Here is a 15,535-nt window from a genome sequence, read left to right as displayed (position 1 = left end):
AATACAGCATGCAGTTGCATCAAAGAATGGTATAAACATCATTCAATGTAAATTGTGATTATCATAATTAATAATCAAGTTTCAAGGGAATAATCGGCAATTATGACTGCCCTAGTTTAAAGGGATAGTTCACCTAAAAGTAAAAACATTTCACACTCATTTTGATTGTATTTCTTATGAGTAACACAAAAGAAAACCTTTTCAAAAATGTCCCTGATTTTTGTCCGTACTATGAAACTCAGTGGAGTTCAGTGTTGTTTAGACCTCACTGACTTTCAAAATAATTATTTTGTGTTCTATACAGTCATGAGACGTTGACAGAATTTATATTTTTTGAGGGGTGATCTGTCTCTTTAAGACCATGTAACGGCATTGTAGTTTTAAACATTATCCTTTACTTTTTTAAACACTAGTTTTCTGTATAGCTAACTTGTTTTTCAAGGTACCCTTCCATGTATTTTAGCAGCTATGATGTTTTTTTACTTGCATGAACCCCTTTATAGATAACACACACTTTTATGTTTTTTTTAGCCTTCGTGTAGCCTTTCCTGTAATTTCAAGTTTTGCTTTGTAAATAGTGGTGCACCCCTTTGTAAACCTCACCATCCGTGATCTTTTTCAGCAAACTTATTATGGCTGACGTGGGAGAGTGATTAGTCATTATGTAACGGGGCAGTTTTTGCATGGCTGCGGTCACTGTTCTGACAAGAAAAAATGGTTTCCATGCCACAAATACATAATTTAAACCTTCAAAGTTCTCCCAAATTATAGACGCATGAATAAAGATATTGTGCTCCTGCGTGTGTGTGAGAGTGAGAAAAGCTAATGCATGAAGTTTATGCCTGTTGACGTGTACGAAGCGTTTTAAGTCAGTGACTAAGAAAACCAGAGACAACAATTCATGACGCTATTTGCGTTTTTCGCAAAACAAATAAACTCGAGTTTGTTTCCAAACATCCGTCAAATAATGTTTCCAGTTTTAACGGCCGACTATTTAATGAAACCTCTAATGCAGTTGTGGTTTTTGTGTATTTACACTGTACTAAAATGACATGTAAGTAATAAATTGAATTGCGGTTTTGTTTTGAAATTTAATTTGCTAAATCTGATTGGCAGGATTTCGTTCGTCAGTGGTAGGTGGTGGAGATGGAGGTTCCAGAAAGCTCTCCCAGTTTTCCTGCTGCTGCTCTGCTTTTCGACCACAGGTAAAGGAGCTCTACAGTTGTAAATGTAAAATGTTATACAACAAATAGTGTGTTATCAGGAAAAGTAAGCCACAGTTCAGTTCTGATCTGAGTTTATATGTATATTGATTTCACTTCATGCTAATCAACATTGCTTCCATTTCATTAATTCATCTTTTCCCCCTTTTAATGTCTTGTTTCATATTTGCAGTTTACTTATTTCACTTTTTATCTGTTTAATTTATATGTATATACATGCTTTAAACCTTCTATCAGCTTCCTTACATTTGTTTAAATCACTTTCTTGCTCTGTCATGCTTTTTTAATCACCTTTAACATACTTTGGTTATCCTTGTCCTAGTCGCCGCCAGTTATACATGAAAAATATCTCATAAAAAGACATTTTTTAAAATAACGCCACATTCAATTTAGTTGTGAAGAAAGATCCTACTTCTACTCCTCCATATATAAATAAAACAGGACCCAAGGGTGAGATCTGGCTTTGTCAGTGGTCTCACAGCATGCATTAGTGGGCTAAACTATTTACCAAAACTGCTTCTGTTTGTAGACCAGTCATTACGCACAACATTTGTAGTTGTTTTCTGCAGCGGACTTAATCTTTTTTTCACGACAGTTTCTCCTGAGACTGAGTTCTAATTCAGACGTGTTATTAATGATTTCAGAACCAAAAAAACATTGGCTTTAACTGGCAGCTTGAATCCTTAATCGGCCTGTTGTTGCAGAATATAAGTTCCCTGTGCGCTGCATATGAAAAGCATGTGTCTTTTTAATATTAGTCACATACCGTGGCTCGCCTTATTTGTTCGTACTGTTATATTGGTCCAAGAAGGAACGTTTACGGTCTTTGGATGCCTGTCAGAAATGGTTTAGAGCAAAGATCAGATTTAATGCTGGGAATCAGTATCAGGGAAATTTCGAAAACGCTATAATAGTTTAAACAACGGACGAGCAAGTGCTAAAACTCTTTCAAAACAATGAAATTCAATTAATGTAAGCCACAGCAAAAGCAAATAATGGAATAATGTTGTGCGGGGAAGGCCAAGAGCAATTTCGAACATCATTTTAGGATGTCTGCCTCTCATAGGCATTCCAGACCTCACTTAAATCACGCCTAAATCAAATGTAGTTCAAACTTGGAAAATACTTGTTGATTAGATCTGATTTGTCACTTTCAGTAAACAGCGCACACAGACTCTCCATCCCAGACATGGAATCTTTACTGTCCTTGTGCAAGAGGTTGTCATTAAAACCAGATGTGATTATGGCCCATAGAGAGACCAAACCCTTTGTGCATAAGTTCGCAATATGCGTTTGTTGCTTGTTTTCATACCGAAACCGCAACTGTACACACAACTTGTCACATGTTTGTTCTTGGATGCCCTTGTTTTTCTGCCGTGCTTCATAAGCCAAGGAGCCATGGGTGTGTTTATAGAGTTAAACCTCACTGAATCCTTATAACAGCTCCTCCATGTTGATCAAGAGCAACGCAAAAAAAAAAAAAAGTGCACAAGTGATGGATTCAATTAAGGAACTGGTCACCCAGAAATGAAAATAATAGCATTTACTCACCCTCATGCCATTCCAAGCCCTTGTTATTTTCTCTTGATTCCATTAAACACTAAATGAAATGCTGGGCAGAATGTCCGAGCTGTTTTCCTCATACAATGAAAACGGATTTCAAAGTTTATAATTCTATGATTCAAAATTATAAAACGCCTCATAAAACTGTCATAAAAGTAGTCACATTTATATTTTAGTGGGATTATAGGGCATGCATCATGGACTGTTTTATTGACCTCCACTTCATCAGCAGGCACTTCTCAACAGTGCTCAAATCCCATATAGCCGCTTATTTGTTTTGTTATTTTATTTGTATTTTATATGAAAAAGAACACCTTGGACATTCTGCCTTGAATCTCCTTTTCTTTTTCATGAAAGAAAGAAAATAACGCAGGCATTCGTAATGACAGAAAGTTGACTAACCGATGACAGGATTCGCATTTTTGGGTGAACTGTTAATTGAGCCTTGGCAGATGAATGCAGCACACCTGAGGTACAAAGACAGCAGGTAAACTGCCAGGAGAGTGAGAGAAATGAGACGCTTCAGGATTAAAGCTTTCACAAAATGTGACGCTGCTGAAAGGGCTATTTTTAATCTCTCAGGCCTTTTTAGCCTGAGATCCATGTATCTGGCATTCCATCTTTTGGCATCTTCCCGAAGCGCCCTTCTTCTAAAAGGACATTTTGAGATCAAAGCTCTCCTTTTCTCCTTTTAAATCATGCAGGCATTCTTTCATTGACCTTCACTTCATCAGCAGTCACTTCACAACACTTTGCAAATACCATATCACCAGTGTTTGTTTTGTTTTGTTTTGTTTTGTTTTGTTTTTTGTTTTGTTTTGTTTTGCTTTGCTTTGCTTTGCTTTGCTTTGCTTTGCTTTGCTTTGCTTTGCTTGGCTTTGCTTGGCTTTGTTTTGTTTTGTTGTAGTTTTGTTGTAGTTTTTTGTTTTGTTTAATTGCTATAGTGAAAAAGTTAGTTAGTAAACCAGTGCCTTTTTCAGTTGAATTCTTTTTTTAAACAGTATTTATAAAATGTTAAATGTGCTTAATTGTAAAAATTACATTGTTCCATCTCGAGCAAAATGAATAAATTTTAATAAATGTGTGATATAATTACACGTTATAAAATATAACCGGGTTAACATTATAAATTACGTGTATGTTTCATTTCATTTTCAACACATGTAATGAAATTATACTCAACACATAGTGAAAGCTGTTATAAGCTATTAAAGATATTTTTACACAAAGTATATGAACGAGACAAATTGTACTTATTGTGAATGATCTCATAGCGAGTAAATGACCTTTGAGTGGAGTGATCCTGTTTTGTACAGTTCGTGCAAATGAAATTCATTTAAAAAGGCAGGTGACGTGTTCAGTCCCCGACGCACTACTGAGATGAACCCATCCTGGGTGGGAACCAGGATCTGAGCAGCACACGATATATTGTGCCAGTTAGAGCTGTGGCTTCTGTAGCACAGTTAGTTGTGCCGCTTTTTACTGTGGCCCACTCCGACAGCTTTGCACACAACTATAAAACAGCAGGATATTCCAGTAGCGTGATTCCGTCCAATAGTGATTTCAGTCTCTTTCTGCAAAACACTCACAGGCCACTTGTCAAAAGCTGATCCCATTCCTTGCTTGTTTAAACCCCAGGCATGATGGCGGAAAGAATTATCTTTTTTCCCCTCACCTCTTTACTTGTTTTTGCTGGACAACTAATATGAATTTTCCACCGTTTTCTGTCCCAGGTGTGTCGATGGGGTCTTCTTAGTGGTGGGTTTTGTAGTGACCCAGCTCAGGCTGGTCTAACATTATGATTTGTGTGATGTATTTGATCCTCCAGAAGGGACCAAGAGAATGCAAATGTGTAGAAACATTAGCTTACGTTCCGATAAAAAGGAGCTGTTATACATTTATGAAGTGTTTTTTGCTTGTAGAGCCTGCTGGTGTTTTCAACGTAAAATAAAATAAAAAATAAGGTAGTTACATATATAAAATCTATTTAGTTAAATTATTTTACAGTTTACAACTTGCAGAAATACAGCCAACGATCGTTTTGCCTTGCATCCATAACACATAATGCGCTATACTTTATTAAATTTAGAGTCACTCTTCATAGTAAAGTCATTTTAATCACATTTTGCCTTTTCTTGACGTATTTAGTTTAATTTAAATTTGGCTTGAATGCTGGCACAGGGGTATGGGAAACAAGCACAAGCAAACATTTCTAATAGTGTTATTCCATTAAGAAATTATACGTTAATTTTGTACATTTATAAAACTTGACCTGAGGCAAACAGTAAAACTTCTGCAATAAAAAAATTTTGTATATCGCTAGTATGTATGTTAGTAATTTGTATCCTTTAAAGCTCATTCACATTTACCTTGTAGTGTATTTGGTCTGGACCTGACTTTGTCTTAGACATGATATGATTCCTACCAAATTTGTTAGAAAGTGAACAAAGTTCATAATTTTCAACAGTAGTGAAAATGTGCATTCGTAGTTTTTATAAAAAGACATTTTGATTCTAGGAATGCTTTTAGATGTCTGACCACTTCTAACCAGAATCAGAAAGGAGAAAAGTGTGTGGTTTTGGCCTCTTGACAGTTTGGATTGAAATGTAAGTGGTCTGAAATTCAGCCTTTATATCAACTGTCCACTCTGGTGAACACAAGGCATGTAATGACTCGGGTCTCTGAAGAGAGCGAACTCTGTGGTTAAGTTTGTGTTCTCTTAAACGGAAGATCATTTTCCTTTCTAGGGTGAAGGCCCTCTATCCTTCAATTCTAATAGAGAGAAGTTCTCATCATTAAAGTGCTTTATTGTCTCCCTCCCGGAATCTGTGTAGAGCCATCAATTCCCATATTTCCTGTTCCTCCTGAGGTACAATGACTATACCTGCAAGTTTCAATCCAACTACCACATTTATGGCCATTAGTGGACCTTCATTCTGGGATGTTTCATGCAAAGAGTTTAAAGGGAGGGGGGGTGAAATGCTCGTTTTCACTCAAAATCCTGTTAATCTTGAGTACCTATAGGGTAGTACTGCATCCTTCAAAGCTCCAAAAAATCTTTAGTTTTATTATATTTATAAGAGAAAGATAGTCTGTACCGTTTTTTCCCGGAAAAACACGAGTGTCTGGTGGTGTGACGTGTGGGCGGAGCTAAAGAATCACGAGTGCGAGTAAGCTTTTGCGTTGAGAGTGTCTGGAAGCTGTGAGATTACCGTGAGGAAAAAAACCATCATCCAAAACAAACCATGGCTAACAGTCAGATTCAGCCGTTTATTTATGATCCAGAATCAGATCCAGAGGCTGAAACTGAATGAGAGCAGCAGCAGCAATGACTACAGCAGGACGTCTCTATGTAGTATGTATTGAAACTGTATATATTTGCTTAGCGGTTTTGGAAAATGACTAAGTTCCACTTTATGTGGTCTTTTTTTTTTAAGGTGTAAATTCGGAAAGTGCAGTTTTATGCCAACATCGCATGTTGTTTACTTGATGTGCTTACGCGCCGATAGCTAAGTTAACAACACAGAGATATTTGAAGCCGTTTTACTCACCGCATGCGGTTCCAACACACGATCGTGACCCTTTTTCGTTGGGACTGCATTATCCTTAAGAAATAAACGATATGCAAATCCGGCGTCAAACTGTAAAACAAGCACCTTCGAAATGCAGGGAACAAACAAAAACACTTGCACAACTCCTTTGATGCTCTGTAAAAATAAACTTCATCCACTGGTCCCTTAATGCTGTTTTTTTTTTTTTTTTTTGTAATCTGTGCAGGGTTGTCTTGCCCTGGCAACCAAAAACACACTTCTTTTGTGACATTTCGCACTCGCTCTGATCAGTGAATGTCTCTGCTCTGCTCTATGGGAGCGCGCGCTCTTCCGGCAGAAGTGCCCTCAGGACCCATATAAGGAAATTCCGCTCCATCTAACGTCACACAGACCCATACCCAAAAAAAAACTTTCTGAAACTTGTGACAAACCGGAAGGAGTATTTTTGTTCCAAAAATACTCCTTCAAACGCACAACTTAATTTTTGAAACTTTGTCAATGTTTAGCATGGGAATCCAACTCTTTGACAGTGTAAAAAACTCAGTATGCATGAAATAGCATTTCACCCCCCCCCCCCCCCCTTTAAAGATTTCATGCAGGAAAATTCAATTGGTTGCTCTAAACAGTATTGTTACTGTAAATGAAAAACTGTTTCTGCAGAAAGAAAAAAACTCATGGAGTATTATTTACTTGGAGAACATATAATAAATCATTGAGATTAGTTTGTCCTTTGACTGTTGGAATGGGTTATGAAATATAACCCTCAGAAATGTTTGTTTACTTACATCAAACTTGTCCTGAGGAAGCCACTGCATCTTGAGAAAGTTTAATTGCTCAGCGCTGCTCAATTTGCCAAAGACTGCTGTGGTTTTTGATTATGTGCTTTTCAGGACTACATGAACAGAGGCCATTGTCTCTGAGTCAAGTTTTTTTTTTATCCATTGAAGTCTTCACATCCGAGAGTTGTCTTGAGGGATCTTAAAGGATATGGTTGGTGACGTTGGTCATAAGTCGATGAAATGGTTGAAGATTCTAGGTTGTCTTAATGGGAAAATGGCTCCAGGACTGCTAAAAGTAACGTACCAGATCTCGATCAAACTTGAAATCTGTCTTCCTTTCGTTCTGTCCTTGTCAATGCACTAACCCAACAGCTGTCTAAACGCATCTTCCTGTCACCTGAAGCCTTTCCTGTCCTTGGCCTCTTCTAATACTTCTGTACTTTGCGAGCTAAAGTGACATGTGACCTGTTTGCTTGCAGTAGCACAGAGCTGCCAGAGTAGCGTCAGCTGCAATGTGGTGCTCACTGACTCCCAGGGCTCTTTTACCTCCCCCTGCTACCCCAATGACTACCCACCCAGTCAGTCCTGCAAGTGGACCATACAGGCCCCGACTGGCTTTATAGTGCAGATCACCTTCCTAGATTTTGAGCTCGAGGAAGCATCCGGCTGCATCTATGACCGCATCGACATCAAAACTGGCACGAGCGATACCAACTTTTGCGGCTTAACACCCAATGGACTAACTCTCAACTCCAGTGGCAATGTGATGGAGATTTCCTTTACCTCAGACTTTAGTGTCCAAAAGAAAGGCTTCCATATCAGTTACAAACAAGGTATGTTTATTGCATGGCGAGCTCTTCACAGCATGTTTATTTATCTAAGATATTTTAATTTATCCTTTTTTTCATTGATGATTGACTTTAAGGAATAATTTAATTTATTATTTATTTATTTCATAATGTATAATTAAAGAAAAAAATTGTATCCTGTTATGGTTCATTGGATGCCAATGATTATGTTTTGCGGCTTAAAAAAAAAACCAGATAATCTTTCCACACAAGCGGGACAGCGAAAGCAATGTTTTAATGTAGTGAAGAATCATCAGACGTCACAGACAGCAGTATTATCAAGATTATGTTGCTGAACTCTATTTCTCCATTTCATATCACAACTGCTCACATCATATAGCTTTGCCATTCACCCTATCATCACATTATGTTCTTATGACCACGGTCACAATCATTTCACTTTATTGAGTTATTTATTCAGCACTTCTCTAAATTCTGTCAACAAGAGTTTTCAGCCTGTAAAGTATTCTAATCAATTTTATATATTTTTTATTTTTTGCTTGTTTTTCAGAAAGAAAAAAAATGCTAATTTATTCATTTGATTTTGTGACCTAATAAGGCTAGGTTTCAGATAATATATATTTAATTTCATGCCCACTGGCATAGTAGATTTTGCTTCTTTTTCATAAACAAATGAATGTCTGTTTTTGGAACAGAATGATCTGAACATTCTTTAAGGTAAAGTGTAAAATAGTTAACTTCTTTTTATTTATTTTTTTTAACTCTGAGGTCAAAACAATTCACTTAAAATGTTAAATTGTTATATTGGTTTAACTAGAAGACATGATTTTAGTAGAATGTTTTTGAAACATGGAGTGAGTTTGGGAAGTCACACATTGTTTTTATTTGTGGTTGTAATTCTTTTTGTGAACAAAACTACAAATTTCTAGGTGTAGGCTCGTTATCAGGCGACAGGGGTGCCTGTATAAATTGACGGACACAGTTATGTTCAATGGAAAAGCATACACTTCTCTAAAATAAATAACAACCTGCAAAAAAACACCTTTGTTATGAAGTCAGACAGGTGTGAAGATACCCATTAGTAACCAGTCGCTTACAGATTTAGACGCTGTATTTTCTATTATCTTCCCAGTGAAACAGGTTTGAAATGAAACACCTTTGAGATCAAGCTCATTAGTGTTTAGTGTACTGCAAACCCGTTGCTTGTTCTGTGATCAGTAGTGTCAGATGTCTGGTTATGTCAAAAAGCATCATGAATATAGAGTGCAGGGATTTGATATTACAACTGGAGGTGTATTTTTCCATTGCTTGTGGTTTTTATAAAGAGATGGCCAACAGACACAAACTTCCACCAATTAAATGAAATGTGTCAGCAAATCTGACTTAAAAGCGTTTTTTAACGTGTGCAAAAAGAATATGACTTCCCAGTTTAGAAGAAGTTTAAGAAGCTTGTCTTTGAGTGATTACTTAATATAATGTTCCTGACAAACTTGGATGATTTCAGACATTAATGTTTCTCTTCTCTTTTCTCTTGTGTGTATAATGGAACAGTTATTCCATATTAGCTGATTCTCATTTGAATTTAGTCTGTGTTGTGCTTTTGAACCAATTTGGAGATCATAAAGGTTTGAATGAACCATTTTCTATTCCATAATAACTAAGTGTGTGCATTTGTCATATATTTTAAGATCTAATGTTTTTTACTCTTGCAGTGGCTGTGGCACTGAGGAACCAGAAGGTCACAATGCCAAAAAGCAGCAAGAATGTAGTGAGAGTGGCCAATTCAGTCTTCATTCCTGTTCTCACTGCATTCACTGTGTGCTTTGAGATCTCCCGCACTTCCCAGAAGAGCACAGAGACTATCTTTACCATGTCTGATGCTGATGGCACATCCATTTTGGCATTTCAGAAGAAAGAAAGAGGCATGGAGCTGTTCATTGACGGCTCCTACTGCTCTGTAAACGACCTGTTTACCAGCTCAGACATCACATCCAGCATGACGCCCATCTGCCTCACCTGGACCAAGGCCACCGGCCTTGTGGCAGTGTACTCTGGAGGCATCTATCAAACCAAAATCTGCGCAGCCTCTCAGGTTTGCACCTTGCCGAGTGGGGGAATCCTCGAACTTGCAGGAAAAGGGTCAAGCTCGGTCAGTGTGGATGATCAGAATTTGGATGGCTTCATGTACAATTTCCGATTGTGGGATTACGCCATGCCCAAATCTGAGTTGTCTGTCCTCACCTGTGATGTCGAGGGAAACGTCATTGACTGGGATCATCGCTTCTGGACTATGCCAGGCAGTTATATGCAGACTGACAGCACTCTCAGCTGTAGTGAGTATATGGTTTCAGTTCTATGGAAGCTGATTTATTATAAATTAAAAGATTAGTTCACTTTCAAATTCTGATTTCCTGATGGTTTACTCACCCCCATGTCATCCAAAATGTTTAAATCTTTCTTTTTTTTTTTTTTTAAAGAAATGAAGGTTTTTGATGAAAACATTCCAGGATTATTCCCCTTGTAGTGGGCTTCAATGGCTACCAAACGATTGAAGGTCAAAAGTTTCAGTGCAGATTCAAAGGGCTCTACACGATACCAGACAAGGAATAAGGATCTTATCTAGTGAAATGATCAAACATAAAAAAAAGGAAAAAGTAATGTTATATGCTTTATAAACAAAAATTTGCCACCTTGCACTGCTCTGCTATGTGCATCCATGACTTCATGTAATACGTAATTGTTGACACGCTTGACTCCAAAATCTAAAATTAGTTTCTAGTGATATTCAATCATAGTAATTTCAGATTAATTTCACAGATAAAAAATCTTATATAAAAATGTAGAAGTAAACTTGGTTAAGTAGAAAGTGTTTGAAAATACATAAGCAAAAACAGATACATAAGAAAGAAAGGGAAATTGTATTTATTAGACACTGTACTGTAGTTTTAAACCAACAGAAAAGACCATAGTGACCATAGACCATTCAGAGGTGGTCACAGACTGACCACATTCAACAAAGATGCATGCTAAATGTTGTTTTGTTAAGTCTATACAACCACACAAATAATATATAGGTGCTGTTTTCCATTTTACATAAATAAATGTTATTGTATCGCACTGGAATCCAAGGGGGAAAAGCTATACAGCTAAAGGGTTTCCAGATACTTTCCTGAAACAAATGAATGTTAATTCCAAATTTAAAGGCACCCATTTCTTTTACACTTTCTGATAAACTAAAAACTTTTCTTATTCTGCTACCTAAGACAGCGCTTTAAAAGTCCTTCAAAGTCCTTTAAATGCCCTCCAACTCTCAGCGTTGAGGAATGAGCTTTGAGTGGAATAGAGGAAAAGCAGGCATGACTCACATGCATAACAAGCCTCAGCAGGGACTGCTTTCTTCCACTTAGTTAGGTTCTTGAAACTCTAGATGCCCAGCACATCAGCAGCCCATGGAAAAAAGTGTCACTTTAAACTATGGCGCCTCAGATCAGAAGCATTAACTCACTCAGTAGTGTTCTGTGCCCTAAGACAGATAAAGCTGTATGTCCTGTGTGAACATTTGGTTTGGGTTAGTCTTGGAAGTTATGTTGGAATTATTTTCTCTGGATAACCTGTTAAATTGCCTATATAGATTCCTGTTAAAGGTATTTCCTTGTCAGGAGGACATCAGAACAGAAAGGGTACTGATTCCTTAGATAACTACTCATATGCAAATCATTAGCAACACATTGTCTTTTTACGTTAATATACAGTGGGCTTCAAAGCTCTAAAAATGCGTCTCTTTTTTGACAGTTTCTTCATTGCAAATTTTATTATTAACATTAAAATAGTGAGTAAAAACTAAGTTTGATTGAAAAATACTTATTGTCTTTGCTTTTTTTGTCCATCTTGTGCATGTGCATCACAAATGCGTTTTTATAAAGTAAGTAACTAGTGCAGAATCTAAAATATTTATACTGTATTTAGCCTGCAAAGTAATTTTTTGTAGTAAATTAATTTGCTTGAGAGGTACAATTGTGTATGGTAACATGTATGAATATTGAAATTTGATTATTTCTACTTTTGCTGATGACCAAATGATCTGAAAATGATAGCCTTGACTGACCACCATCCTGTGCATCACAAATTTCACAAAAGTAATAGGCCTATCTCATAAATGGTGCACAATCTTTTTTTAACATTTATTTGAGTAATTTATCAAAAACTTTGAAACTATTTGACTTAAGTTTTAGTTGGATGTCGAATCCAAGATTTTAAATGTGGACTCGGTTTGCTTGTATATACCGTAATTAATGTTTTCAAAGGCTTTTTAATTATCTGTCCATCTCAAAGCATGAAATTGCTTTGATAGACACTGTATGCAATTTATATACATAGCGCTGCCATTGGCTAACTTGAATTAAGTGCTTATGCTAACTGTCGTCTTTAAAGGCAACTAATTTCTCATCTTCTTTTGCAGTCTGTTACCCAAATTGCATTCACTTAACAGCTTCAACTAGTGGTGAGTGTACTGCTAACATGCCTAATATGTGCAGAATTGCTTGCTTTGAGCTGTGAAGGTCATGCATGACGTGTACACAATGTCATTCAACATGTGGTTGCACCTATAGATGCTTTTTGCCCAGTGTATAGTGTATTTACAGTCAATGTGCTGAATAATGCCCATGTTCTTACTGACGGACATTTGGAAAGCTGATGTTTTTTGGCATATACTTATATTTACAGGTTAATTTCCAACATGCCACTGGTTACTGTCTTCTCTTGATGTGAATGGAAACTGATGCTCCAAGCTTCATAAAGAATGCAAAAGCACCATAAGAAATATCAGCACATCTGGAGTCACTATATCAGCTTTGTGAATTTTAAGTTATTATTCACTGAAAATATTAAAATCTAGTGAGTTGATAACTATTTTGAACATGAGAACCAGATCTGTCTATTTCTAGAATAAATCACTTAGTCTGATATTGTGAACTGGATCACATGATTAGCCTGAAAAGATCTGATTCGTTCATGAATTATACGTCTCTGTGATATTTTAATGGTGCCTTTTTCATCTTGGAGCTTCGTTTTTTTAAAAAGAGTGACCAGAATATTTTTAGAAATGTACCTTTTTGGTATTCTGCTAAAGATAGTAGTAATACGGGTTTGGGACGAAATGGGGGTGAAAAATGAACTACCCCGTTAAAAAATTATTTTGTTCCATTCATTTATCTTTCATTTTTGCCATTTCAGCGCTAGACCTATTCCAAGGCTTTTTTGCCCCCTTTTTTTTTTTTTGACCTTGACAGGAGCAGTGCAAGACCCCCTCAGCCCTCTATAGACAGTTAAACACTGGAACCTATGACACATAACTATTTCCTTTGCTCAGTTACAACCAGCTGTGCTTGTGATGTTGGCATAAAGTCAAGAGGCCCGTGAAGTATAGCCTGGAGCAAAACTAATGCTGTCACTAATAAGCATGCTTTTAAAACGCTGTCCTCCCCTGTCTTTCCATTGGCTACTCATGTGGTTCCCTCTCATCCTTTGACAAGACCAGTGGGAGACAGCGATCCCACCTTGCATGTAAACAGCAGAGGAACCTATCCTTAGAACATCTGAGGTTTTTTTTCCCTCAACCTGCCTTTTAACACACTGAAGTTCAGGATGATCTGAGACTCTGCAATATAACACTAGGCAGTTGTCGCAACATGACGTCTCCGTTAAGAAATTAAAGAGTTTTTGAAGTTATCCTGCTACTTCATTCCTATGATGTGCTATGGATTACTCCCTGAAACCTGAATCAAATCATCTTTTTCACAAGTGACTAGTGCTCTGAGGTTAAGTCGGAGTTACACTGTATTCGAAAATGTCAAAAATAATCAGCTTTTGTTGGAACCAATAGCATCTTAATGTACATGTAGTAAATCCTTTAGCCATCAAGACTCTTAAAAGGCGGAAAATATCAAACCGATCTGGGAAAACCTTTAACATTTTGGTCCGTGCAAAAGGTTTATTGACTAGACTTTTGGTCATCTCTCCAATCCTCAGACATGGTCTGATGAGGATTTCATTGACTAAAGCTTAACCAATGGATTTGCATTGCAAGTTGAGGTTTTGCTCTTGCGGATTGTCTGGCTTTTAAATTATTTGACAGATTTGGTGTCTTCGAGCATTAAAGCATGCTGCTTGGACACAGCTTGAGCTTTATGTCAACGGATGAATTGGAAAGATTTGAAAAGCAAAAGAAGATGCAATCGGTATTTCACACATTCCTAATGGATTTGTGTTGAGAAGAAGCGGCATTCCTGGGCCTCGATCAAACCAGCCTGCAGAACACTTCTGTCATTCAACTGTGGCAAATTATTAAATTCCACCTTTGAATCGCTGATGTTCAAGTTCCAGTCTGGACATTCTGAGGTCACATTCCGTTGTCAAAGCCCAGAGGAGTGCTGAGAAATGTCTTGAGACTTTTACGATCCAAATCTTGTCCTAAGGTAGACTAGAATTTTCTATTTAAGGATGCAAAAGAGAGAGAATGAATATTTTTGACAGTGCTTTGGGAATGTCCAAGTTTGTCCATCTCAAACTTGATTCATTTTAGATGTGTTTCTTTGCAGCGTTAAGATTTATTAGATACTTTCTTGAATTTTAAATATAATATGTTTTCACAATGTGAACTCGGCATTCTTATGCTGGCTATTTATTTAGTTTTACTTTAGAACCGTTTATTTTTCAAACATTTCATTTGTTATAAAATGTCAAATGAGCATTTTCAAATCTTTCTTAGGCACTGACATAGCAACTCTTTCCCCGGGAACCACGGGTTGTGCTTCCTCTGGACTTGGCTGCCCAGGTAGGAAGAAATATCCTAATTATAACTTTTCATGCTGAACGCATTCCTCAAAACATGTTTTAGATAATTGTTCTAGATAATGAGTTGACTCATTATAAACAATTATTGTCTCATCAAAATCTTTAACTTTTTGACTCATTTATGACTTTGCTGATTGACATTTATCCTTTGTCTCTTAATTTCATTGCTAGTTTTCACATGAAAGAGTTTAAAATACAACCATTTCCTTGAAAATTATATGTAATACTTAATTGGCAAGTCTTAGTACTTGCGTAGGCGTGACAAACAAAAACAGCTTTCCTTCCGCTCATTAAGGAACTGAACTGAACTGGTGGCCAGTAAACGTCTATCATCATCTGGGAGCCATGAGAATCCTCAGGCCTCCTGTCCTTAGTAATGGCCATTAAAGGTCAATGTCCCATGCTTTTTTCCCACTGGTCTCCTGAAATTTCATTGCATAATATTCATTCCCATGAAGTACAAAAATGGCATATTCGTGGAGATGCCTGGAGATTTGTCACTCTATCAATAAAGTTAGTCTTCTTGTTGAGAAATAAACTTGAATTAATGTCATTCGTCACTGAACTATTGTTGTCGTCATAATTGTTTTAATGTATCATGTGTGCAGAAACAACCTATGATGGAGCTAAAATATCTTTGCATAGAAATCCATATCAGTTTATATAGAATCATGGGTAGCTTCTATATAATTGCCTCCTTGAAATTTCACAATGGTTCATTACATAGAATTTGACCTATTGGGTGTTTCTAGAAA

The 15,535-nt window shown here is 36.9% G+C and overlaps 1 protein-coding gene across 4 annotated transcripts in view; it reads left to right on the top strand.

Moving 5' to 3' along the window:
• The window catches only part of adgrg6 (adhesion G protein-coupled receptor G6), a 42,245-nt gene that overhangs the window by 3,222 nt on the left and 23,488 nt on the right, over positions 1-15,535 (top strand). For 2 of the 4 annotated variants that reach the window (XM_052585692.1, XM_052585693.1), the window contains exons 2-5: positions 1,117-1,205; positions 7,596-7,949; positions 9,638-10,258; positions 14,695-14,760. In XM_052585692.1, coding sequence (XP_052441652.1) covers positions 1,117-1,205; positions 7,596-7,949; positions 9,638-10,258; positions 14,695-14,760 — 1,130 coding nt within the window. Of the gene's footprint in view, positions 1-1,116; positions 1,206-7,595; positions 7,950-9,637; positions 10,259-12,384; positions 12,427-14,694; positions 14,761-15,535 lie in introns of all 4 variants that reach the window. The other 2 variants (XM_052585691.1, XM_052585694.1) reach the window with 2 other exon arrangements.

The sequence above is a fragment of the Carassius gibelio genome, chromosome B20 (genome assembly GCF_023724105.1).
Source record: "Carassius gibelio isolate Cgi1373 ecotype wild population from Czech Republic chromosome B20, carGib1.2-hapl.c, whole genome shotgun sequence".
NCBI lineage: Eukaryota > Metazoa > Chordata > Actinopteri > Cypriniformes > Cyprinidae > Carassius > Carassius gibelio.
This window is presented reverse-complemented; position numbering and strand designations above follow the sequence as displayed.